The 25,519-nt window shown below is 39.1% G+C and overlaps 1 protein-coding gene across 1 annotated transcript in view; it reads left to right on the top strand.

Moving 5' to 3' along the window:
• Positions 1-5,811: 5,811 nt before the first annotated feature.
• The window catches only part of LOC121389930 (soluble guanylate cyclase gcy-35-like), a 64,617-nt gene continuing 44,909 nt past the window's right edge, over positions 5,812-25,519 (top strand). The window contains exon 1 of the mRNA XM_041521600.1: positions 5,812-6,734. Coding sequence (XP_041377534.1) covers positions 6,023-6,734 — 712 coding nt within the window. The 5' untranslated portion in view covers positions 5,812-6,022. The remainder of the gene's footprint in view (positions 6,735-25,519) is intronic.

The following is a 25,519-nucleotide window of genomic DNA, read 5'->3' on the forward strand; positions in this document are numbered from 1 at the left end:
TTGTTACACATCCCATTTGTTACACATCCCGTTTGTTACACACATCCCGTTTGTTACACATCCCGTTTGTTACATACATCCCATTTGCCACACATCCCATTTATTACACATCCCATTTGTTACACACATCCCATTTGTTACACATCCCATTTGCCACACATCCCATTTGTTACACATAACATTTGTTACACACATCCCATTTGTTACACATCCCATTTGTTACACACATTCCATTTGTTACACATCCCATTTGTTACACATCCCGTTTCTTACACATTTTGTTACACATCCCATTTGTTACACATCCCATTTGCCACACATCCCATTTGTTACACATCCCATTTGTTACACACATCCCATTTGTTACACACATCCCGTTTGTTACAAAACCCAGTTGTTACACATCCCGTTTGTTACACACATCCCGTTTGTTACACATCCCGTTTGTTACACATCCCATTTGTTACACACATACCATTTGTTACACATCCCATTTGTTACACACATCCCGTTTTGTTACACACATCCCGTTTTGTTACACATCCCATTTGTTACACATCCCGTTTCTTACACACATCCCATTTGTTACACACATCTCATTTGTTACATATGCCATTTGTTACACGTCCCATTTGTTACACATCCCATTTGTTACACATCCCATTTGGCACACATCCCATTTGTTACACACATCCCATTTGCCACACATCCCATTTGTTACACACATCCCATTTGTTATATGTCCCATTTGTTATATATCCCATTTGTTACACACATCCCATTTGTTACACATCCCATTTGTTACACACATCCCATTTGTTATATGTCCCATTTGTTATATATCCCATTTGTTACACACATCCCATTTGTTACACATCCCATTTGTTACACACATCCCATTTGTTATATGTCCCATTTGTTATATATCCCATTTGTTACACACATCCCGTTTGTTACACATCCCATTTGTTACACACATCCCATTGGTTACACACATCCCATTGGTTACACACATGCCATTTGTTACACACATCCCATTTGCCACACATCCCGTTTGTTACACATCCCGTTTGTTACACATCCCATTTGGCACACATCCCATTTGTTACACACATCCCATTTGCCACACATCCCATTTGTTACACACATCCCATTTGTTATATGTCCCATTTGTTATATATCCCATTTGTTACACACATCCCATTTGTTACACATCCCATTTGTTACACACATCCCATTTGTTACATATCCCATTTGTTACACATCCCATTTGTTACACACATCCCATTTGTTACACATATCCCATTTGTTACACACCTGCATATTCCCAGTTCTTACAGTCAGCTTAGGCACTAATTAAAAGGACATTCCTGAGTTTGCTGCAGGTTTTAAAATGTTATCGACTAACAGAGACTTTTTATCGATTGTAATTACATATCAAATATATTTTCCTGCTTAAAATATTAGTGCCTGTATGTTAAACGTGTTTCTGATCGTTCTAATATTTGTATTAGGTTAAATTTTATTTTATTTCCTAAAATATATTTTTAATTATTTGAAGACAAAATACAGTTTGGACTTTTTACAAATATTAAGACGACCAGAAACACATTGAATATACAGACACTGCTATTCTGAACAAGAAAATATATTTAATATGTAAGTTTAATCGTCGAAATATTTTATTAGTCGGAAACATCTTACAATGCAGCAAACTGAGGAATGTCCCTTTAAGCAAACCCCTATAACCTTAGTGGAACAGTCTAGTCCAATTCAATTCAACTTTATTCAGTCCAACCTATCATATTGGTACATAATACATGTGATAAACGAAAGACAGCCCAGATAGCTGAGGTGTGTATTCAGGACAGCGTGCTTGAACCTTAATGGGATATAAGCACGAAAATAAGTTGAAAGGAATAATGTTGGGTTTTCATTGATTTTAGTTTTTGGATTGTTTCGTTGTTTTCTTTATAGGGTAGTTTTATTTTGTTTTGGGGTTGTTATTTTATGGATGATGGGGTGGAATTCTTTGTTGGGGGGGGGGGGGGGTAATTGTTTTGTTTATCACTTTTTATTTATTTATTTATTTTATTCATTTATTCATTTATTCATTTATTTATTTGTTTATGTATTTACGTTTATTTTCTTCTTAGTTTCTAATCAACAGCACGGTCAAGTTCCTGATCAGTGGATTTTGGAAATGTTTGCGGATATTGTATAAAACAATTTCACTCTTAATGGCCGCTCAATAATTCCGCTCTAACAGTCAATCGTTTTCCGATACCGCTTTATAGAAAGACATCAGTTTAGCGTACCTGTGTCCAATAACGTAATTGAGAACGTAGGTATTATTGCCGTCGACGGTCAATGGGGAAAGCATCGGCTTTGTGCTGGCCATTAGATCACTCGATTAACGGACTAATGACACCGTATTAGATCGACGACTTACCACTAACAAGCAAACAACAAACGTAATGTTTCTTTAACGCGCCCAGGTTAACCTACCTATAATTTACTCTCTTACTCTCTCTCTCTCTCTCTCTCTCTCTCTCTCTCTCTCTCTCTCTCTCTCTCTCTCTCTCTCTCTCTCTCTCTTTGTGTCTCTCTCTGTCTCTCTCTCTCTATGTGTGTGTCTCTCTCTGTGTGTGTGTCTCTCTGTATCGCTCTCTCTCTCTCACACACACAGTCTCGCTCTCTCCGTCTCTCTCTGTCTCTCTCTCTCTCTCTCTCTCTCCATATCATACATATACCACCCATCTGTTTCTTGCCTGCCACTTTGGCCAAGAAGAGATCACATTAGTCTCGAAGATGGAACCGGCCTCGGTGGCGTCGTGGCAGGCCATCGGTCTACAGGCTGGTAAGTACTGGGTTCGGATCCCAGTCGAGGCATGGGATTTTTAATCCAGATACCGACTCCAAACCCTGAGTGCGTGCTCCGCAAGGCTCAATGGGTAGGTGTAAACCACTTGCACCGACCAGTGATCCATAACTGGTTCAACAAAGGCCATGGTTTGTGCTATCCTGCCTGTGGGAAGCGAAAATAAAAGATCCCTTGCTGCTAATCGGAAGAGTAGCCCATGTAATGGCGACAGCGGGTTTCCTATCAAAATCTGTGTGGTCCTTAACCATGTCTGACGCCATATAACCGTAAATAAAATGTGTTGAGTGCGTCGTTAAATAAAACATTTCTTTCTTTTTTCTCGAAGATGCACGATTACATAAATACAATATTGGCATATCAGTATCAGAAGTGTTTTCAATTAGTTCCACCATGTTAGCATCGCTATTTTATTCCCGTACAAATAATGTTAATTATTGCAAATCGTGGCAGATCGCTAAAGCAGACGAGAATGCCTCCAATAATCTATAGGATGCCCGTACCTGAAGACCCACTAATTAATCGGTTCTCTTGGATTCCTTTGTAATTTCCTTCCATTGTGGCAATCCCCCATGTCACGAACTATGTGCACCTTTCTTTACGAATATGCAGGGAACGAATTGAGTCACAAAATCCATCCAGGCGAAACAGTTTTTAATCGAGCATGAAGTGAGTTGTCACCCCAGTCCCCGCCACACTGGTACTGGTGATGATGGCGTTACTGCTCAAACAACAGCAACAACAACAACAACAACTACTACTACTACTACTACTGCTGCTACTACTGCTACTACTACTGCTACTACTACTGCTACTACCATTAATAATACTACAACTACTGCTGCTGTTGCTGCCGCTACCACTACTATTATTATTATTACCACTACTACTATTAGTAGTAGTACTACTACTACTAGTAGTAGTAGAGGTAGTAGTAGTAGTAGTAGTACTACTACTACTACTACCACTCTACTACTACCACTATTATTACTACTAGTATTAGTACTACTACTAGTACTACTATTCTACTACTACTAGTGATACTACTAGTTCTACTAATTATAATATTACTACTATAACTAATACTACTATTGCTATTACTACTGCTGATGTTACTACTACTACTACTTGATACTACTACTATTTGCTACTGTTACTACTACTACTACTACTACTACTACTAGTTGCTACTGTTACTACTACTACTACTACTACTACTACTACTACTACTACTTCTACTACTACTACTACTACTACTACTATCACAACTAATACATAATATATTAATAATAAAAACACCGAAACTAAATAGTATAAATAAATAAATATATTTTCATAAACAATGATGAATTTGTTGTCTAGTGTATAACAATGTTTGGAGTTAAGTAGATTCGTAATGTTAAGAAGTTAACGGTAAACGGGTTGTTTAGTGCCACTGCTGGAGCATATTGATGTATTAATCAGCGGTTATTGGACATGTTTGTTAAGTCTAACATAGAGAGAGAGAGAGAGAGAGAGAGAGAGAGAGAGAGAGAGAGAGAGAGAGAGAGAGAGGGGGGGGAGAGAGAGAGGGGGAGGAGGGCTAGAGAGAGAGAGAGAGAAAGAGAGAGAGAGAGACAGAGACAGAGACAGAGAGACAGACATACAGAGAGAGAGAGAGAGAGAGAGAGAGAGAGCGACACACACACACACACACACACACACACACACACCACACACACAGACAGAGACAGACAGGGAGAGACAGACAGACAGAGACAGTGAGACGGAGCGAATGACAACAAAATCAACGTTAGTTTAATAATGAAGTCCAAAACGAGAGAGAGAGAGACAGAGACAGAGACAGAGACAGACGGAGAGAGAGAGACAGACAGACAACGAGACAGACGACGAGAGAGAGAGAAAGAGAGACAAAGAGAGACAGATAGACAGAGAGATAGAGACAGAAAGAGACAGAGAGAGACAGTGAGACAAAGAGCGAATGTCAACAAAGAGAGAGAGAGAGAGGAGAGAGAGAGAGACAGAGAGAGATAGAGACAGACAGACAGAGAGACAGAGACAGAGACAGAGAGAGACAGTGAGACAAAGAGCGAATGTCAACAAAATCAACAATAGTTTGATAATGAAGTCCCAAACGAGAGAGAGACAGAGACAGACGGAGACAGAGAGAGACAGACAGACATCGAGAGAGAAATCAACGATAATTTGATAAGCCACAAACGAGAGAGAGAGAGAGAGAGAGAGAGAGAGAGAGAGAGGAGAGAGAGAGAGAGAGACAGACACAGACAGACAGACAGACAGACAGACAGAGAGAGAGACAGACAGACAGACAGACAGACAGACAGAGAGAGAGACAGACAGACAGACAGACAGAGAGAGAGAGACAGACAGAGAGAGACGGAGACAGACAGACAGACAGACAAACACAGACAGAAAGAGACAGAGAGAGACGGAGACAGAGAGAGACGGAGACAGAGAGAGAGACAGACAGACAGACATCGAGAGAGAAATCAACGATAATTTGATAATCAAGCCCCAAACGAGAGAGAGAGAGAGAGAGAGAGAGAGAGAGAGAGAGAGAGAGAGAGAGAGAGAGAGAGAGAGAGAGACAGACAGAGAGAGAGAGAGAGAGAGAGAGAGAGAGAGAGAGAGAAGAGACATACAGAGAGAAGAGAGAGATAGAGAAGAGAGAGAGAGAGAGATATAGAGGACACACCAGGATAGAGGGAGAGAGAGAGATACTACAGAGGAGAGAGAGAGAGAGAGAGAGGAGAAGAGAGAGATAGAGAGAGAGAGAGAGAGAGAGAGAGAGAGAGAGGTGTTATTAGAGATATAAAAGAGATAAAGAGAGAATGAAAAGCAGAGATAATAAAGCGCCATACGAGAAGCAGGCAGGCAGGTAGGCAGACAGCGGGAGTTAAGAGATATAACAAACAGATAAAGATATATTAAAAAAAATATTGACAAAACATGAGAGAAAGATAAAGTCAATTAACAACATAAACGACAATTTTCTACCGAAGTTCGATACAAATCGTCGAATCACTGCGCTCACTGTATCAACAATGATCCGCGGAGAAAGCGCGAGCCTCGTTCTTCCATCGATCAGCACCGAGCGAGCGTTTCCCGCGCTACTTTATAATGCCGTCTGCACGCGATGGCGCGCTCACATTCGTCCTGCCGATGCCGCAGTCAGACCTCACCTACGACGACCACAAACCCACGGGCCACGTGGCCATCGGGTACTGCTGTCACAGCGTCACCAGCCTCGAGACGAAGCGAGGGCGGCGCAACAACGCCGTCATCCTCCTCTTTGTCGTGCTCATCCCAGTGGTGGCGTTGTTTGTCCAGAACACCATCAACGTCCAGCAGAAGTCCATGGCCGTGCAGCGGACGATGGAAGTCAGGGACGACATTCTCTTCAGCGTCGAGACCGGGATGGTGATCCACTACGTCCAGATCGAGCGAGGGGTGACGGCGCTCTACGTCAGTTCCGGCTTGGACGCAGAAGTCCTGACCACTTTGAGGGGTCACCGGAACCGGACGAACAAGTCGATGAGGGCCCTCACCCAATGGCCCAAGACGACCGTGCCTAAATATTTCTCGAGCGTCGATGCGTATCTCAGTGAGATCCAGGTGTTCAGGGACCATATCAACGTCAGCACGGAGGTCGTCGAGGTGTTGACGTTCTACAGCGAGGGGATCGAGGTTATGATTCAGTGGGTGTCAGAGAGTGTGAAGTTCTCTCGGGAGGGGACGCTGTGGCAGGTGTTAGTCGGATACCACATGCTGATGGTCGGCAAGGAGCAGGCCGGAGTGGAACGAGCTTTAGGGGGCACGTTCTTCGCTCAAGGTAAGGCTACAACAAACCTAGATTTGCCCCTCACCTTTCCAGGCCCTTGGGAATGATATGTGAAGGGATGGGGAGGGGGGGGGCACCCCACCAGAAAAAAAAGAGGAGTTTAATATACATGATTTAGGGGGACGTTCTTCGCTTAAGGTAAGGCTACAACAAATCTAGATCCCCCCCCCCCCTCATTCTTCCGTCCCCTTTCCAGGTCCTTAGGAATGATATGTAAAGGGGGTGGGGATGGGGCACATGCTATAGCGGTTTATGGGTAAAACACATTATTTGGGTTTATGTATTTTATTGTTGTGGAACTAACATGCGGGAGACATGAGACACTCCACCTTGTTTCTACAGGCGTTTCCTCTGTAGAGAATATACGAACTGAGTTGATTCTAATTAACTTACTGATTACAAAAACTCGATCGTAAATTTACTAATGATAATTTTTTTCATATTATACTTATAAACAAAAATATGATACATGTAGTACGTTTACTAATGATTCAACTTTGTAATATTATACTGACCACAAAAACATGATCGCACATTTACTAATGGTTCGACTTCGTAATATTATACTGATCACAAAAACATGATCGTACATTTACTAATGGTTCAACTTTGTAATATTATACTGATGACAAAAACACGATCGTACATTTACTAATGGTTCGACTTTGTAATATTATACTGATGACAAAAACACGATCGTACATTTACTAATGGTTCAACTTTGTTAATAGTTTAGCGTTTCACCTCTCACCCACCATCGGCAGCCCGAGTACCCTGTCGTTAGAGACCTTGGCGGACATTCGGACTGTTATAATCGCTATCTAACATGTCCATCTGGTTGTCTGTCGACAGAGTACTAGCTGTCCATGTAGCAACTACTGGAATAAAATGCAGACCCTGACGTCACAGCGCAGACGAACTATGTGACTTTCTCAGAGAGATTAAAAAGTCATGCAATGAAAACTGGTCGCAAGATTACAAAGTTACGTACGTTGCGCATTCATGTATGTCAACTTATCATTGTCGCTCGCGATGTCTATCCATTTATATATCCACATTTCTTTCTGCCTGTCTGTCTCTATCTGTCTGTCAATCGTTTCTATCTATCTTTTCTATCTATCTATCAATCTATCCATCTATTTTTCTTTCTTCTTTCTATCTATATCTATCTATCTATATACATATATGTCTGTATATTTATCTATCTCTGTGTATGTACTATATATTAGTATGTGTATGAGGGTATATAGCCAAAAATCGGAAAGAAATTACTTCGCTCAGTTTAACTAAAGCGGCTAACGGTAGCAAGTGTTTGGCTGTGTAGATTTCAAGTCACGTAACCCGTGCGAATCCGATTAGTACATTAACCGCCTTGCGACCCTGTTTTTAATGAAAACTTTCCGCGCCTAGAAATAACTTCTTATTAAACAACGTGCTGGGGCTGTCGTTAAACAAACCTTCCTATCGTTTTAACACGACTTTGTCGCATACTTTGTAACAATAAACATGCCACACGTTGGATATGGCGTTGTCCTGTAGCCTTTCATTTTGATTGGAAATATAAGTGCGGCAGTATATCATTAAGATGGCGACTGCTGATAAAGCGACCAGCACTGCGCATGCTATTGATACCATTTGGAGTGTCCATTTCTACAGTTCCGACGGGACAGGTACGCAGAGGTGTGAAAATTCCATGCCGAAGTCGGCCATCTGGTGTGTATCTGTCACAAGGAAAAATATATGGAGTCTTAAAAACAAAACAATAACAATATTCCATAGCCAGAATAATAACAGTGTTAGTACTGTAGCAATAACAACAACAACAACAATATCCAATTGCAACGACAATAAAACATATTTGAAACAGCAACAAGAACATTATTAACAACGAATAGTTATAATCAGTAGGCCTAACAGAAGTAAAAATTGCAATAACTACACGATTATTAAAGGGACATTCCTGAGGTTGCTGCATTGTAAGATGTTTCCTACTAATAAAATATTTCGACGATTAAACTTACATATTAAATATATTTTCTTGTTTAGAATATCAGTGTCTGTATATTCAATGTGTTTCTAGTCGTCTTAATATTTGTAAGAAGCCCAAACTGGATTTTGTCTTCAAATAATTTCGTATGTACAAAAAACTATATTTTAGGAAATAAGATGAAATTTAACCTAGTACAAATATTAGAACGATCAGAAACACGTTTAATACACAGCCACTAATATTTTATGCAGAAAAATACATCTTAAAAAGTGCAGCGAACTCAGGAATGTCCTTTAATAAGAACAACAACAACAACAAAAACAACATCAACAACAACAACAACAACAATAATTAAAATGACTACAACAACAGCAACAGCAACAGTAACAACAACAATAAGTCGGTACCGGGACACGAACCCAGTATCTACTTGTTTTATGGTGTGGACCCAGCTAAGCACAGCACCATTGAAACTGCTAACATTTTAGCAAAGAGTTAAACATGCTTCCGTTTTCTGTGTTTAACTAACGCGAACGCCTTGTGGCGTTTCAAAACATTCGCTAAACTGGTTTTGCCATTTAATATTAAATGAAGGAGACAGCGCGACAAACCACTCAGTCTGATGGGTGGGGGTGGAGGGGGGGGGGGGGGGGGAGTCGTGACAAGTTCTGTGTGTTGAACGCAGCTGTGGTGTATCGTGAAAAGTATCACCTGGGAAATGAATGTCCGGAAAGATGGAACAGTTGGTAAATGAAACACGACGTTTGTCTGATAGTTAAAGATGTTTTGTTTAACGACACCACTTGGGCACACTGTTTTATTATTCATCGGCTATTGAATGTCGAACATTTGGTAATTGTGATAGTCTCTGAGACGAAACCTGCTACATTTTCCATTAGTAGCAAGGGATCGTGTATATGCCCAGTGGGCCATTGCTACTAATGGACAAATGTAACGGGTTTTCTCTCTATGACTGTGGCAAAATGACCATATGTTTGACATCCAATACCCGATGATTAATAAATCAATGTGCTCTAGTGGTGTTGTTAAACAAAACAAACTCTTTTTTTAGAACTTGAGGAACTCTTTATCTAATGGCATGCCGCATTGTGGAGACTCTGAAAATAATGATCCAATCACAAAAAAAATAACCGTTGCATAGGGATTTAAATGATTATCAATTAATGCATATCTTCAAATTGTGTCATTTTGTGACGAGTTTATGAAAATATACTCCAGCTAGCATTTAATACTGGAGCTATATGTATTTGCTGTATGCCAGCATCACTCAAAGCGCTGTAGAATTAATACATTGTAAAAGTGCTGGAAGAAGAACTATTTACATGCATTATCAATATGATACGTTCCATGCATATAAAGCTATCACTGTGCTCTAGTTAGGATTTGAGGTGGGCAGGGTGCTCACTTATTATTAGGGCACTGTCTGCGGAAATAAAAAATTTATGAAGTCAGTAATTTATATATCACAACCGAAAAAACAACAACAACCCAAAACGGTACAAAATATGAAAATTATAGATTTAATGTTAATTAATAATAGAGTTTATAAATAATGCAATAAATAATAATTCACAACTAAATCATACAATAAACAATAATAACAATATTAATTCACAACTAAATCTACTGAGAGTTTAGAGAGATTTGAATAATATATATATACTTTTATTATAATGAATGCGTCTAATAGTCTATCTAAGTGTAATTTAGTTGATGTAGACCGGGAGGTCAGCCATGTTGAAAAAAGGAGAGAAAAACAAAAAGAAGAGAAAAAACCAACAAAACAAAACAAACATCGAACAATAGTAACATTTAATTTTTTAATGAAAGTCTGTTAACAAAATGATTATTGTATGGTATACCGATCAGAAAGTCATACATTTATGTAACTATACAAATATTAATTCAGCATCGGATGTAAATTGTCGTAAAAATGTTTTTTTAAATGGACACTTACTTTGATCCAAAGGAAATTTTTTGGCACGATCCAGCAGCTTTCTGTAACGCTTTCAGTTTCCTTTCTCGTGTTGGCATGGTTAAACAACATTTTGTGTAAAAATTAGTGGTATTTATAACTTTTATAATTTGTTTTCATAACAATCGGAAATAACAAATTTCCGACGTCAGGGGAGCTAACTCGTAAAATAGCTAGACTTACCACAGTTCAAATTGAACGACTAAAAAAAAAAAAGGCAGGGCGGTAACAGTCGGGGCAGGGCGGCAAAAAATACGGGCAGGGCGCGCCGCCCTCCTATTTACTACTAGCTAGAACACTGCTATCATACTCATAGTCGGAAGTTGGAGGGGCAGAGTATGATTTGTCCCTTCCCCACCGTTGAAAGGCGATCAAATGTTTAAAAAAAAAAAAACAATTAAATTCATAATCATACAGTTAATACAATAACTTTACATAACAGATCCAATGTTTATAAATAAATATATAAATGTGAAATGTATTAATTTTTTTTAACTAAAAGCAGTGTTCAAAATACAGAAAGAATATGAATGTGAATACATATTTACTCCGACAGAATACACAAATATAGCTCATCATTGTTTTCTGAGTTAGAAACTGCTTTAATGTTTTAACACGCCCAGAGTTGGTTATAAACAATGTACACGGCATTGGCAGATACGTTGTTACATAATGGTAGTAAACTGATTCCAGAACAGAACACAACAGAACTTTATTTATTCTCAGATCACAATACGGCGATGCATGGAGGTGATTTTTTAATTTAATTTAATTATTTTCCCACCTTATTAGCCTTTTTGGACCTTGGTCTTACCAACAAAATTTCTAAATTTTCCCCATCATCTCAACTGCTCCTAATCCCCCCCCCCCCCACCTCCTGCCCCGGAACCACCCACTGGCTATGTCAGAGGCTGGATCCGTGGTCGGCGTGCCTGAACCTTCAAGGATATGGGCACGTTAATATAGTTCCCATTCCCATGGAGGTGATTTATAAACATTTTGCGCAGCTGCAGTAAAGCAAATATAGTACATGTACAACAAACTGGCAAGTATAGAACGATAGAACAAAACATATTATACATTGTAGTATGTATGTATGTATGTATGTATGTATGTATATATGTACATATATATACGTATATATTTATATGTATACATGTATTATTATTATTATTGCTGTGTATGTATGTGCGTGCGTGTGATAATTATTAAATTATTACAATATCTGTTCACTTTACTCACTTCACATCATTTGTATAGAAGGAGTTGGTTTTCTTTCCTTACAGATGTATATTTTAATTTTACAAGATCCTGAAGTAGTCCTACTCTTTGAGGCACATTTTGGAATTCAAAATAGAAGACCAAGACTAAGAACAGTGGAAACGGAAGAAACAATATCTGTATTAGATGAGCGGGACGTAGTCCAGTGGTAAAGCGCCCGCCTGATGCGCAGTAGGTCTGGGATCGATCCCCGTTGGTGGAGCCATTGGGCTATTTCTCGTCTCATCCAGTGGACAACGACTGGCATATCAAAGGCCGTGGTATGTGCTATCCTGTTTGTGGGATGGTGCATATAAAAACATCCGTTGCTACTAATAGAAAAATTCCTCTGTAAGACTATAGGTCAATATTACCAAATGTTTGCATCCAATAGCCGATGATTAATAAATCAATGTTCTCTAACTTTAACTTTAACTGTATTGGATGAATATGATAAATACAGTCCAATATATGTTGACAATAATACTGAATATAGAATCAAACACTTATCTGATGATAACACCAGTGAGCAGAATGACACTGAACCTGATCCAATTAGCACAAGTTACAGAAAGAAAATAATTTGAAAATCAAATTTATTACAATATTTTGAAGTTGAGGGAAATGGAAAAAGAGCAGAGGGAAATGTAGGCCTACATAATATTCTCGCTGGGTAAAAATTAAAGGAGGGCGGAAGCCCCCCTCCAGCCCCTACCCCCACCCCCTAAAAAGAAACCAGAAGAGAAAAAGAAACACGGTTACCGTATAGGCTAGCCCGAGTACTTGGGCTACGTGTAGGCCTATCGTTGGGTATTAGTTTAATAAAGATATCAAGATATCTAAAAAAAAATAAAGGTAATCCCCTAAATTGGGATAACATGTCTGTGTTCTTATTTCTTCATCGAATGAATCGATCGCACTGATATCGGCAGGTGATAAAAAGTAGTTTCGTTTTTGTAAAGGCGGTGTATATATAATTTGGCGTCCAAGAAAAATACTTCCGTTATATTTTTTTAGCGGTGATACCCCCAAAATGAAAAGTTTCTAATATTTTAGAAAGAATTACCGAATAAACAAATAACAGTAATTAACAATCATCAGTAACGACCAACTACATCTGCAATTCAGAACAAAATATCAGACGAAAGTTAGTGAACACAAAAGACTGATTGACCGAGGCTGTTAAAATAGTGTTAAATTACGTTACAGTAACTATCGTAAGCTACTCAAAGTTTTTTCACACCGCGGATGTCGAGTGTGCCGAGTGATCGATTTTTTTTTTTTTTTCCAGTATGATAAAAAGTGTTCAATATGAAATAGCGGAGCTGGGTTCTGTAAAATATAGTAGGATGCGGGAAAATAAAGAGGGATGGAGAAAAAAAGGGCGGCAAAACACGAAAGCGGGGCGGCAAAATGCAATAGCGGGCCGGCCGCCCCGCTTAAATGGAGCAGCGAGAACACTTGTCACAACAGAAACGAAGCTAAATATAAAACTATTCGACCCTTTGTCTGCCCCAAGTACCAGGTTACAACATGCCCACTACCAACCGAAGAATGAAACGATATCGTTGGACAGTACGACACCAACAAAATACGAAATTACTCCATAGTGGATACAGGAATCTGAATAAAGTGGGGTGGGGTGCAATATGTCACAGAAAATTGAAAAACATTGGTGCGAAATGTTGTAGTTCGCTACATTTCGTATCTCTCACTAATTAGTATTAGGTTACATTCATGTATGGGATCTGTAGAGTTATTTAAAAAAAAAAAATCGGAATATATGGTTTTCCAATGTGACGGCTCATATATATATATATATATATATATATATATATATATATATATATATACAGTGAAACCCTTCTAAACCGGACATCCTTGGGACCAAGACAATTGTCCGGTTGTTAGAGGGATCCGGTTTAGGGAGGTTACGTTATATATTGGTTTAAAAAAAAAAAAAGACTGTAAAACGTCCGGTTTTGAGGGAATTCCGGTTTACAGAAGATCCGATCTTGAGAGGTTTCACTGTATATATATATATCCTATAACTTACCCATGATATCCATGCCATAAACCCATGTGATAATTTACTTTATTAACCCGGTTAATAATAGTATGCAAATTTGCAAGGTTTCTAGGTAATGTTTTGCTGTGGATGGGTCATTTGCTTACAAGCCAACAAGACCAGTGTACCTGAGCGTAACATTTTCAAAGATTTGTATAAAATGTGTGACGTCAAACTAATCTGTGCTAATCGTGATGACGTCATATTATCGATGGCGGCGACTTTAGTACTGTGATTTTCTAAAAAAAAATTTTATTAAAATGTTATTTTAGAAGTATTATAGGACAAATAGAATTCGCTACTCGTGTTTCTTAGTATGTAAAATATCAACCTCGTCTAGTTAATCGGCAGAGCCTCGATAAATACCGATTAACACAGACTCGGTTGATATTTTCCATATTAAGAAACACTCGTGACGAATCATATATATATATATATATATATATATATATATATATATATATATATATATATATATATATATATATATATATATATATATATATAAATAATGAAAATAAATACTCTTCAAAAAAAGTAGGGGAACTCTAATAACAATTTACAATTACCAAAATTGTAAAGTATATTAGCTGTGGGGAATGGTTATATGATAATAGTGAATTAATTGGGCAAACATTACAACCGGTAGTTCAGTATTACAGTAGGTTTTATGACCACCAAAGATTTTGAAATACGATTGGGGTCAGAAGTGAAATTTGAAAGTTGACGTTTTTTATCAGTAACTCGCAAATTCAAACAATAAAAATGACTATAAAAACAAAACAATAACAACTGTATGATACACAGAATGAAACAGATTGACAGAAATAACGTTCCACAGTGATTAATGGACCTCCCTGGAAATTGTCAAAATCGAGAATGATACCCCACGCACGTGTATGGGGCACCTGCGTGATGCATGTGCAAACTATGGAATGTGTTTTGGTGTGTTGATATATGCTTATAATTATAATATAATATAATTAAAATTATAAACATATATCAAGACACACACACACACAACATGTATATACAATAATTCGAAATATCACCGTTTCAAACATAAAAAGATGTTTCATTTATGCTATTAATGTCACAAATATTCACTATTTATTTTCAGTATTTATATATATATATGTTACACAGAAATAATAATAATAATAATAATAATAATAATAATAATAATAATTGTACAGGAAGACCTGTATTTGCTTTAATAAAGGCTACAATTTACGTATCTCTCAAATCACTATATTCGTTACACACAAACAGTGGATGTACATGTAGTTTGCCTCTAATTAATGATTCGTTTTGATTCTGACAGAGAATACACAATCTCCTCTCAGGCTTATACGCTATGTTTAATTTATTAATGCCTTCGGCTAAACTAATCTCAACGACAAATCTCTGACATCTACATTTTGATAATGCAATTCGAAATCTCAAAGGAGTATCAAATTGCCAATAACGTTCAACAATGAGTAACGATTTATACTTGTTATAGCAACAGCAAGAACCTGCAGTTTTAGTAGTGGAAGTCATTCCTTGTAGTAGAATATCATATAATCTGTGTTTAATAGAGGGATAAAACTATTGACGTCACCCACATCCTGGCTTGTTCATACAAAGTAAACTCAAGTTGGAATTTGATTTGTTTAATGTGTGTATCCCAACTATAACGATCATGCGCTTATGAATATTTGTTTAATGTGTGTACCGAACTATAACGATCATGCGCTTATGAATATTTGTTTAATGTGTGTATCCCAACTATAACGATCATGCGCTTATGAATATTTGTTTAATGTGTGTATCCCGACTATAACGATCATGCGCTTATGAATATTTGTTTAATGTGTGTATCCCGACTATAACGATCATGCGCTTATGAATATTTGTTTAATGTGTGTAGCCCGACTATAACGATCATGCGCTTATGAATATTTGTTTAATGTGTGTAGCCCGACTATAACGATCATGCGCTTATGAATATTTGTTTAATGTGTGTAGCCCGACTATAACGATCATGCGCTTATGAATATTTGTTTAATGTGTGTAGCCCGACTATAACGATCATGCGCTTATGAATATTTGTTTAATGTGTGTAGCCCGACTATAACGATCATGCGCTTATGAATATTTGTTTAATGTGTGTAGCCCGACTATAACGATCATGCGCTTATGAATATTTGTTTAATGTGTGTAGTCCGACTATAACGATCATGAGGTTATGAATATTTGTTCAATGTGTGTAGTCCGACTATAACGATCATGAGGTTATGAATATTTGTTCAATGTGTGTAGTCCGACTATAACGATCATGAGGTTATGAATATTTGTTCAATGTGTGTAGCCCGACTATAACGATCATGAGGTTATGAATATTTGTTCAATGTGTGTAGCCCGACTATAACGATCATGGGGTTATGAATATTTGTTCAATGTGTGTAGCCCGACTATAACGATCATGGGGTTATGAATATTTGTTTAATGTGTGTAGCCCGACTATAACGATCATGAGGTTATGAATATTTGTTTAATGTGTGTAGCCCGACTATAACGATCATGAGGTTATGAATATTTGTTTTATGGAGATAACCAAGGAAATAATTACTCTAGACATTCTTAAAGCCATACCGAAGCCGATGACTCTGAGCTAGTTATATGACTATTCAAACAGAGAATGACTGATCAGTTTATCCAATCTATGTATGCTGTATTCAACAATTCTCCAAAATGTCTGTTATACAAATTCGTTGTTAATAATTATTGCTTACAACCTTATCTTCAGAAACATATTGCCTTGAAATACAAACATATTTTGAGTAAATATAGATTATCTTCCTATAATCTCTTTATAGAAACGGGCAGATACCACAATATGACAGGAATAATAGAATTTGTCGTCTGTGCAATATGAATGTAGTAGAAGACGAATATCACTTTGTTCTAGTGTGTCCTTTCTACAGTAACATAAGAGATAAATATATTAAACCTTTTTATTATAATAAACTATCAACATTTAAATTAACGCAACTACTGTCCAGCGACAACTCAAAACAGTTAATTAGAGCCAAAAATCCAAAACTTATTGGTAATAAATCTTAAGGCAAAGATGAATTTTATTTGTAGAAGGCAGTAAATGGCATTTCTGGACATCTAGTTTTCAAACTTTTACGGGAGAGCATATCCCCGAACCCCGTGGAAACTTTGCTTTGCGCCCTCGATCTCAGACAGCACCCCCCCCCCCCCAACCCCCGCCACCACCACCACCACCACCGATGTCTACTTGCTTTGCGCCCTCGATCTCAGTCAGGCCCCCCCCCCCCCCACCCCCGCCACAATCACCACCACCACCGATGTCTACTTGCTTCCGCCGTGCCTGTGTTAGGAAGTGTAAAATATACTGAACGTCATAATAATTATATATATTTTTAATTTCATGATAAAATAAATTCGGTAACTAAACAATCAAAATGTGCCTAAATAAGAAAAATAAAGAATTTAAAAAATAAAAATTCCGGAATCAACCGAAGTGTTTGGCCGGTTGTGGCGTTAAAATATATTGCTACTATTACAAAAAAATTGTTTGTAAAATGAACGGTATGAAAATAAATAAAAATGTTTCAATTATAAAAAGAAAAGAAAAGTAGAATTAGTAAAACTGAATTTTCTCGTTTTACCATGTCCTTAAATTAATTACATAATATTGAACAATAAATGTTGTTTGTTAAACCATGCTTTATCATATTATTTGTATGTGTTCTTTCGTAAATAAAATTACTGTAAACAAAAAAAAACAAAAAAAAAAAAAAAAAAAAAAACAAAAACAAAAAGATTGTGCCTAAAATGTTTACAAGATTTGAACGACAAAACAGTTATCCATGATCAAACCGTATCTCTGTTCAAAGAAAAGTCGAATGAGCATTTGGCAAACCGGTTGATTCTATGAATCCCTATCCAGTGTCTCGTCTATGGGAGCACAGCCACTCTCGAGGAGATATTTTACTGGACAATACATTTTGCACATCTCAAAGAGGACTGCCACTCCCAGACTAGTTTTACAAAATCAAAAGTAGCACTGGACAGAGCTCATTGGAATAAATATATAGCTGAGATGACTAATTATTTTAATACACTAAAAGTAATGGGATTGCGACTGAAGGTGGGTGTTTTAACACCACCACTGGAGCACATTGATTTAATAATCATCGGCTATTGGATGTCAAACACATGGTCATTTTGATACAGTCATAGAAATGAAACTCGCTATATCTTTCCATTAGTAGCAAGGGACTTTTTATATTCACCATCCCACAGACAGGATAGCACATATCACGGCCTTTGATATACCAGTCGTGGTGCACTAGCTAGAGTGAGAAATAGCCCAATAGGCCTACCGACGGGGATCGATCCTAAATTATAGCTGATAAAAAATAACTGCATGTGAAACAAAAAGGTATGTACCTAGGAATTATAGGCTATTATGTTTATGTCCCGAGTGTAATAATTTTCACTTGTCGCGAGCTTTAGCGAGTGACAATGAAAATTATTTCACGAGGGACATAAACATGATACGAACTGGTAGCGAGTTTAATATCCTATTGAATTTAGTTTTTACGTTGTAATGCGCCAATCGATGACGTCACGAAGTTTTAACTCCCACTTTGCGTTCTAGTGGAACTTTGATATGTACCAATATCTTTTTAACCGTATGGGTAATAAAAAAGAAAAATGGAAAAATATAGCGTGTTTAATCTCTAAGACTATATGTCCATATTAAAAAAATATATATATGTTTGAAATCCAATACCCGACGATTAAGTAATCAGCGTGCTCGGTTAAACAAGACAAACAAACAAACAAACAAACAAACTGTACAGTACATTTACAGTTTTACAAAGTATAAAGTTTGTTTTGTTTAATGACACCATTAGAGTCCATTGATTAATTAATCATCAGCTATTGGATGTCAAAACTTTCTAATTCTGACACTTAGGTTTTAGAGGAAACCTGTTAATTTTGTAATTAGCATCAAGGTATATTTTGTATGAACTAATCTTTCCCACATGCAGGCTCGGCCTTTGATGTACTTAATTGTGGAGAACTGGTTGGAATGAGAAGACAATGGGTAATTTTAGATAACCATTCACAACTGAGGCTGTTCAATAGTAAACACGTTGATTGTTGTTCTTCTCTCTAACCTAAGAATCTTATCCTGGGATCACCTTTCAGCCCAGTGAGTTAGTGGATTAATTGTTAGGAGGTAAGGAGAGAGAAGCCTTGTGTATTGGTCTGAGGCGCACACTCAGTTCATGGGTGGATCCAGGACATATTTTTAGAGGGGGGGGGGGGGGGCGCAAGAAAAAGGGGCACATTGGTTCGTTAAAAGGGCATCTTAATTTTAAAAAAGTTTCAATATTTACAGTTAAGTGAATGCGTTTGTGTATATATATCAGTGTACGAACGGAAGTGTACACTAAATGACTAGCTGCGGTTTTCTGTAGCGCTAGCTGCATTAATAAATATTATTATATGAGCTTTGAGGCCCGACGGAGCATTTTTTTTAAAGTGGGATGGGTTAATGATCAGGATCGTTATTAAGCATGACACGAGATGTATAGGGGGTCCGGGGGCATGCTCCCCCGGGGAAATTTTTAAAACTGGGTGGCTTTTAACGCCTTTTCTTGGCATCTGAATCGCAAAATTAGCCATTTTTAAACAATAATTTTACAACTATTTTCAGCATTATTTTGCAAAGTAGGCTATTTTAACGAAAGAATGTGGGTTTTTTCCCTTGGCATCTTGATAGCAAAATTACCCATGTTCAGACAGTGATCACTTCCTCTTTTGGAGTTTTATATCACAAGAATTATTATTTAGAAGAATTCAAACCCGTTACTCTTAGATCTAAATCACTAAATCGTGAATTTTAGCGTTGACCGGCGGAGGCGGGAGGACGGGGAGGGGGGGCCGGGAAAAAGCCATAGAATCACCTTTGCTTCTTATATAAGTATGACTATCATATATATTTCAAAGTAATTTGACTTTGATCACTTTTTTTAAAGGGCACTATTTTAGGGACGGCTCTGTCTAGGTAGGGCAGTTATACATAAGCCAAAAAACGATACGAAGGGGCATTTGTAAATTATAGCTGTAAAGGGCACTATTCTACAGACAGCTGTCTAGGTAGGGCAGATATACATAAAAATGACAGAGCCTATTGTTCATTAGTAATCTATACAATTTCAAAGCAAAAACTATTATGTTATCATTATGCAACTTTGATCACGCAACTTTAAGGCGCTCATTACTTGCGTTAGACAATGTGGTGAGCCCCATTGAGACTCAGTATCACAGACACACATCTGCAAGCTTGCGCATACACGCACAACTTAACTTCTTGCAGCTAAAAATGCTTACGTGCAAAACAATTTTTATACAAACAAATATGACACTTGAACATTTTGAGGGCACTTGAAAAATTGGGGGGACACGTCCCCCTGGTTGACCCCCTTCCGGAAAACTATATGTGGGACAGATGGACGGACATACACAGACAGACAGACGGGCGGACAGACGGACGGACGAATAGATAGATGGACGGACAGACAGAAGGACGGAGATAAAACCCATAGTCTCCTCCGGTAGGACGGGTAGGGGACTAATGCGATGAGTAGATTCCATTATGCGTTTCCGTACGAGTATATGCATAATGCAGGCGCGGATTTAGGCGGAGGCCCAAGGGGCCCGCCTCGCCCCCCTATGTTTGGTCAAACAATATATATTACAGAATACACCAAAAAGCAAACTTTTTCGGACCATCTGTCAAGGACCTTTAAATTCTATTTTCAAAAACAAAAACAGCTTTTGGCCCCCCTCTTTTAAAAAATCCTGGATCCGCGTCTGCAGTGCATTATACATTATTTAGACGCCTACGAATCACGGACATATGTAGTCCGCGCTTTACATCTCCACACTGAACCATTAAAGCTCACGGTGTGGGAAATGGGCCCGTATTTTCCAAGCCATCTTAGCCTTACGAAATCGTAAAACCATCGTAGGGTGTGACGTCACTACAGCATACGCCATAGTGACGTTATAGCTTACGATGATTGTACGATTTCGTAGGCTAAGATTGCTTCGAAAATACGGTCCCTGGTCCCGGGATACGAACCCAGTACCCGTAAGTCCAACGGTTTTAAATAACAACATCACTGATTAATACGAGGTCATGCTCATACTATTTCCTTTCTTTAGTGTTGTTTAGTCTGAACTCCGTACATTAATCACACACACAGTAAATGTATAGTTAACGGTATTAGCCGAAGCCATTATGAGAATTAATAAGGAGACACGGGTAACACACACAGATAAAAGAAATATATGACTGGATCTGTTGTGTGGGCATGAATCAATCAACCAATAATGACGTTGTAGTAAAGGATTATTTAGCTGCAAGGTTAATAGTGGATACGAAAACTGGGTAAATGAAAACCGAGGACTAAAAACATTGTATGTACGTTGCCTTTCTCGCGGTGGGGTCGGGACGTAGTCTAGTGGTAAAGTGCTCGCCTGATGCGCGGGACGTAGCCTAGTGGTAAAGTGCTCGCCTGATGCGCGGGACGTAGCCTAGTGGTAAAGTGCTCGCCTGATGTGCGGGACGTAGCCTAGTGGTAAAGTGCTCGTCTGATGCGCGAGACGTAGCCCAGTGGTAAAGCGCTCACCTGATGCGCGGGACGTAGCCCAGTGGTAAAGCGCTCACCTGATGCGCGGGACGTAGCCCAGTGGTAAAGCGCTCGTGGTGCACTGGGTGGATCGTGCACTAGGTGACAGTAGACCGAGTCACCCCTAGCTCTCGTCGTATTTATAACGGGAGGGTTAGAGGTTACTCGAGCTATAAGCTGCAGTTGCCTCCCCGCCCTCCTGTCTCGTACGCTTATGTTTGAAGAGTCGGTTCATGTGCCCGTTTACAACTCCCTAAAATATGCCCTGGATCCACCCTCAAGGGAAAATGCACTGAAAGTCAGTTGATGTGAAGTCTGGTCTTTTCAGTGACTGTTCTCTAATTGCTAAATCTATCCAATGTGTCTAGCCAGACTAGTTTCTGTAAATAAATCGAATGTGGGTATAGTTAACGGTATTAACCGAAGCCATTATGAGAATTAATAAGGAGACACGGGCAACACACACAGATAAAAGAAATATTTGATTGGATCTATTGTGTGGGATGAGTCAACCAATCAACAATGACGTTGTAGTTTAGCTGCAAGGTTAGTTGTGGATACGAACTTGCAAACCTGGGTACATGAAAACCCAGGACTAAAAACATTGTATGTACGTTGTTTTAATCGCTGTGGGGGCGGGACGTAGTCTAGTGGTAAAGCGCTTGCCTTATGCGTGTGACGTAGCCCAGTGGTAAAGGTCTCACTACACAGATGTCATCTGCCATTGAAATACATGTTAAATTGCCCAACTTTAAATGAAGATTGCCAATAGAACGGGTTCTTGTTGGCACTAACAACATATACCATTGCGAACATACATTATATAACAATTTATTTTCACTCCACAACTGAGAACATTTCCGTCTCTGTTTTGTTTTTGCTATATGACCGCATCTGGCTGTAGTACCGGTCCGAACCACCTGTTCAGGAACCGAGTCACACCGACTGCCTCTTTTGCTAAACACCCATGTCACAAAAAGTCCATGCACAACATTACAAAAGTAAATGGGCCAAATCCAGCCAGAAGGCTTACCATTGAAAAAGACCAATTGTTTTCATTCTTCCCCAGTTACTAGAAGTGAAGATGTGAACCACAACATATATCACAATTAGGAACTAGAGTGGACGGTGGTGAATGAACTCTCACCCGGAAGTGAACTGTGTATTGAGACCAAATCGCATGCCTTATCTGCAGTTGTCTTATAACGAAGACTGACAATCCTGCCACACATGTTAGGACTTTCTCTTGTGTAGAGATATGTTTTCTTATACGATAAGTGTCCCTTTTTATTACAATTTATTTAAATTTTCATTTCATGAATGCCAAACGTTTAACGTGGGTCGTAGCTCAGTGTAAAGCGTTCGCCTGATGCGTGGTCGGTCTAAGATCGATCCCAGTCGGTTGGCCCACTGGGCTATTTCTCGTTCCAGACAGTGTTCCACAACTGTTACACCAAAGGCCGTGGTATGTACTATCCTGTCTGTGGGATGGTGCATATAAAAGATCCCTTGCTACTAATGGAACAATGTAGCGGATTTCCTCTCTAAGATTATATGTCGAAATTAACAAATGCTTGACATCCAACAGCCAATGATTAATACATCGACTACATGGTGGAAATGTTTCAGGCCCGCTTGTTTTGCCCGAATATCTTTATCGGTTTTGCCCGAATTTGAGGATTTGCTCCAGCACTAGGAAGGAAGGAAGGAAATATTTTATTTAACGACCCACTCAATACATTTTATTTACGGTTATATGGCGTCATATATATGGTTAAGTACCACACAGATATTGAGAGAGGAAACCCGCTGTTGTTACTTCGCGGGCTACTCTTTTCGATTAGCAGCAAGGGATCTTTTATATGCACCATCCCACAGTCAGGATAGCACATACCACGGCCTTTGATATACCAGTCAGCACTAGGTGGCAGTAGCCCGAGTCACCCCTAGCTCTCGTCGTATTTATAACGGGAGGGTTAGAGGTTACTCGAACTATAAGCTGCAGTTGCCTCCCCGCCCTCCTGTCTCGTACGCTTATGTTTGAAGAGTCGGTTCATGTGCCCGTTTACAACTCCCTAAAATATGCCCTGGATCCACCCTCAAGGGAAAATGCACTGAAAGTCAGTTGATGTGAAGTCTGGTCTTTTCAGTGACTGTTCTCTAATTGCTAAATCTATCCAATGTGTCTAGCCAGACTAGTTTCTGTAAATAAATCGAATGTGGGTACATGAGTGATGGAACAGGACGCGCTTCCGGGTCTGGTCGCGTGCAGAATGCGGATTTCATCAGGTTGTCAGACACCAAATCAATTCCCATTGGTGATGATGTTAACGATGAACATAATGAAAGTCATAAAAGCCGTTTAGCGGTCCATCTAGATGTAGTAGGAAAGGAAGCAATGGTTTATGTAACGATGCACTCAACACATTTTAACGACGGTAATATCACGTAGGACATATGGCTAAGGAACATATATGGCTTTTGAATGACGTTTTCTTTTGTTTTTTACATTCATCATCCACAACATACAAAACTGCCATGAAAATGTGTATCTGCGCATCTTTATTTCAAAGTTGTCTGGGAAGCATGCTCCTGAACCCCCGACAAAAAATTGCCCTTTTTAAAATTTGTTAACGACACCCTTTACAAAATCCTGTATACGCCACTGCAAAAAAAAACACACAAAAAAACAAGAGACAAGACAACACAAGAATTTATTACACTCGGGCCGTATTCTGCGGCATCACAAGCATCTGTATCCTGAGTACTCTGACGGTAAGAGAGCTAGACGGATATTTGGACAGTTATATATTTAATGCATGTTAGTGTAGTTATTAATATTGTAAATGTCATTTGTAAACGTTGCATTCTTCTCTGATGCTTCTTTGTAAGTTGCACCCCGTCCCTAAAAAAACAAAAACAATCCTGTATCCGACCCTGAGGTTCAAACGTTTTAACCAGTCTTGGAGTGGCAGTCCTCTTACATACGGTACAGGAATGATGTGTCACCCTGGGAGTGGCAGTCTTCTTGCATACGGTCCAGGAATGATGTGTCACCCTGGGAGTGGCAGTCTTCTTGCATACGGTCCAGGAATGATGTGTCACCCTGGGAGTGGCAGTCTTCTTGCATACGGTCCAGGAATGATGTGTCACCCTGGGAGTGGCAGTCTTCTTGCATACGGTCCAGAAATGTCACCCTGGGAGTGGCAGTCTTCTTGCATACGGTCCAGGAATGATGTATCACCCTGGGAGTGGCAGTCTTCTTGCATACGGTCCAGGAATGATGTGTCACCCTGGGAGTGGCAGTCTTCTTGCATACGGTCCAGAAATGTCACCCTGGGAGTGGCAGTCTTCTTGCATACGGTCCAGGAATGATGTGTCACCCTGGGAGTGGCAGTCTTCTTGCATACGGTCCAGGAATGATGTGTCACCCTGGGAGTGGCAGTCTTCTTGCATACGGTCCAGGAATGATGTGTCACCCTGGGAGTGGCAGTCTTCTTGCATACGGTCCAGAAATGTCACCCTGGGAGTGGCAGTCTTCTTGCATACGGTCCAGGAATGATGTATCACCCTGGGAGTGGCAGTCTTCTTGCATACGGTCCAGGAATGATGTGTCACCCTGGGAGTGGCAGTCTTCCTGCATACGGTCCAGGAATGATGTGTCACCCTGGGAGTGGCAGTCTTTTTGCATACGGTCCAGGAATGATGTGTCACCCTGGGAGTGGCAGTCTTCTT

The sequence above is a fragment of the Gigantopelta aegis genome, chromosome 15 (genome assembly GCF_016097555.1).
Source record: "Gigantopelta aegis isolate Gae_Host chromosome 15, Gae_host_genome, whole genome shotgun sequence".
Lineage (NCBI taxonomy): Eukaryota > Metazoa > Mollusca > Gastropoda > Neomphalida > Peltospiridae > Gigantopelta > Gigantopelta aegis.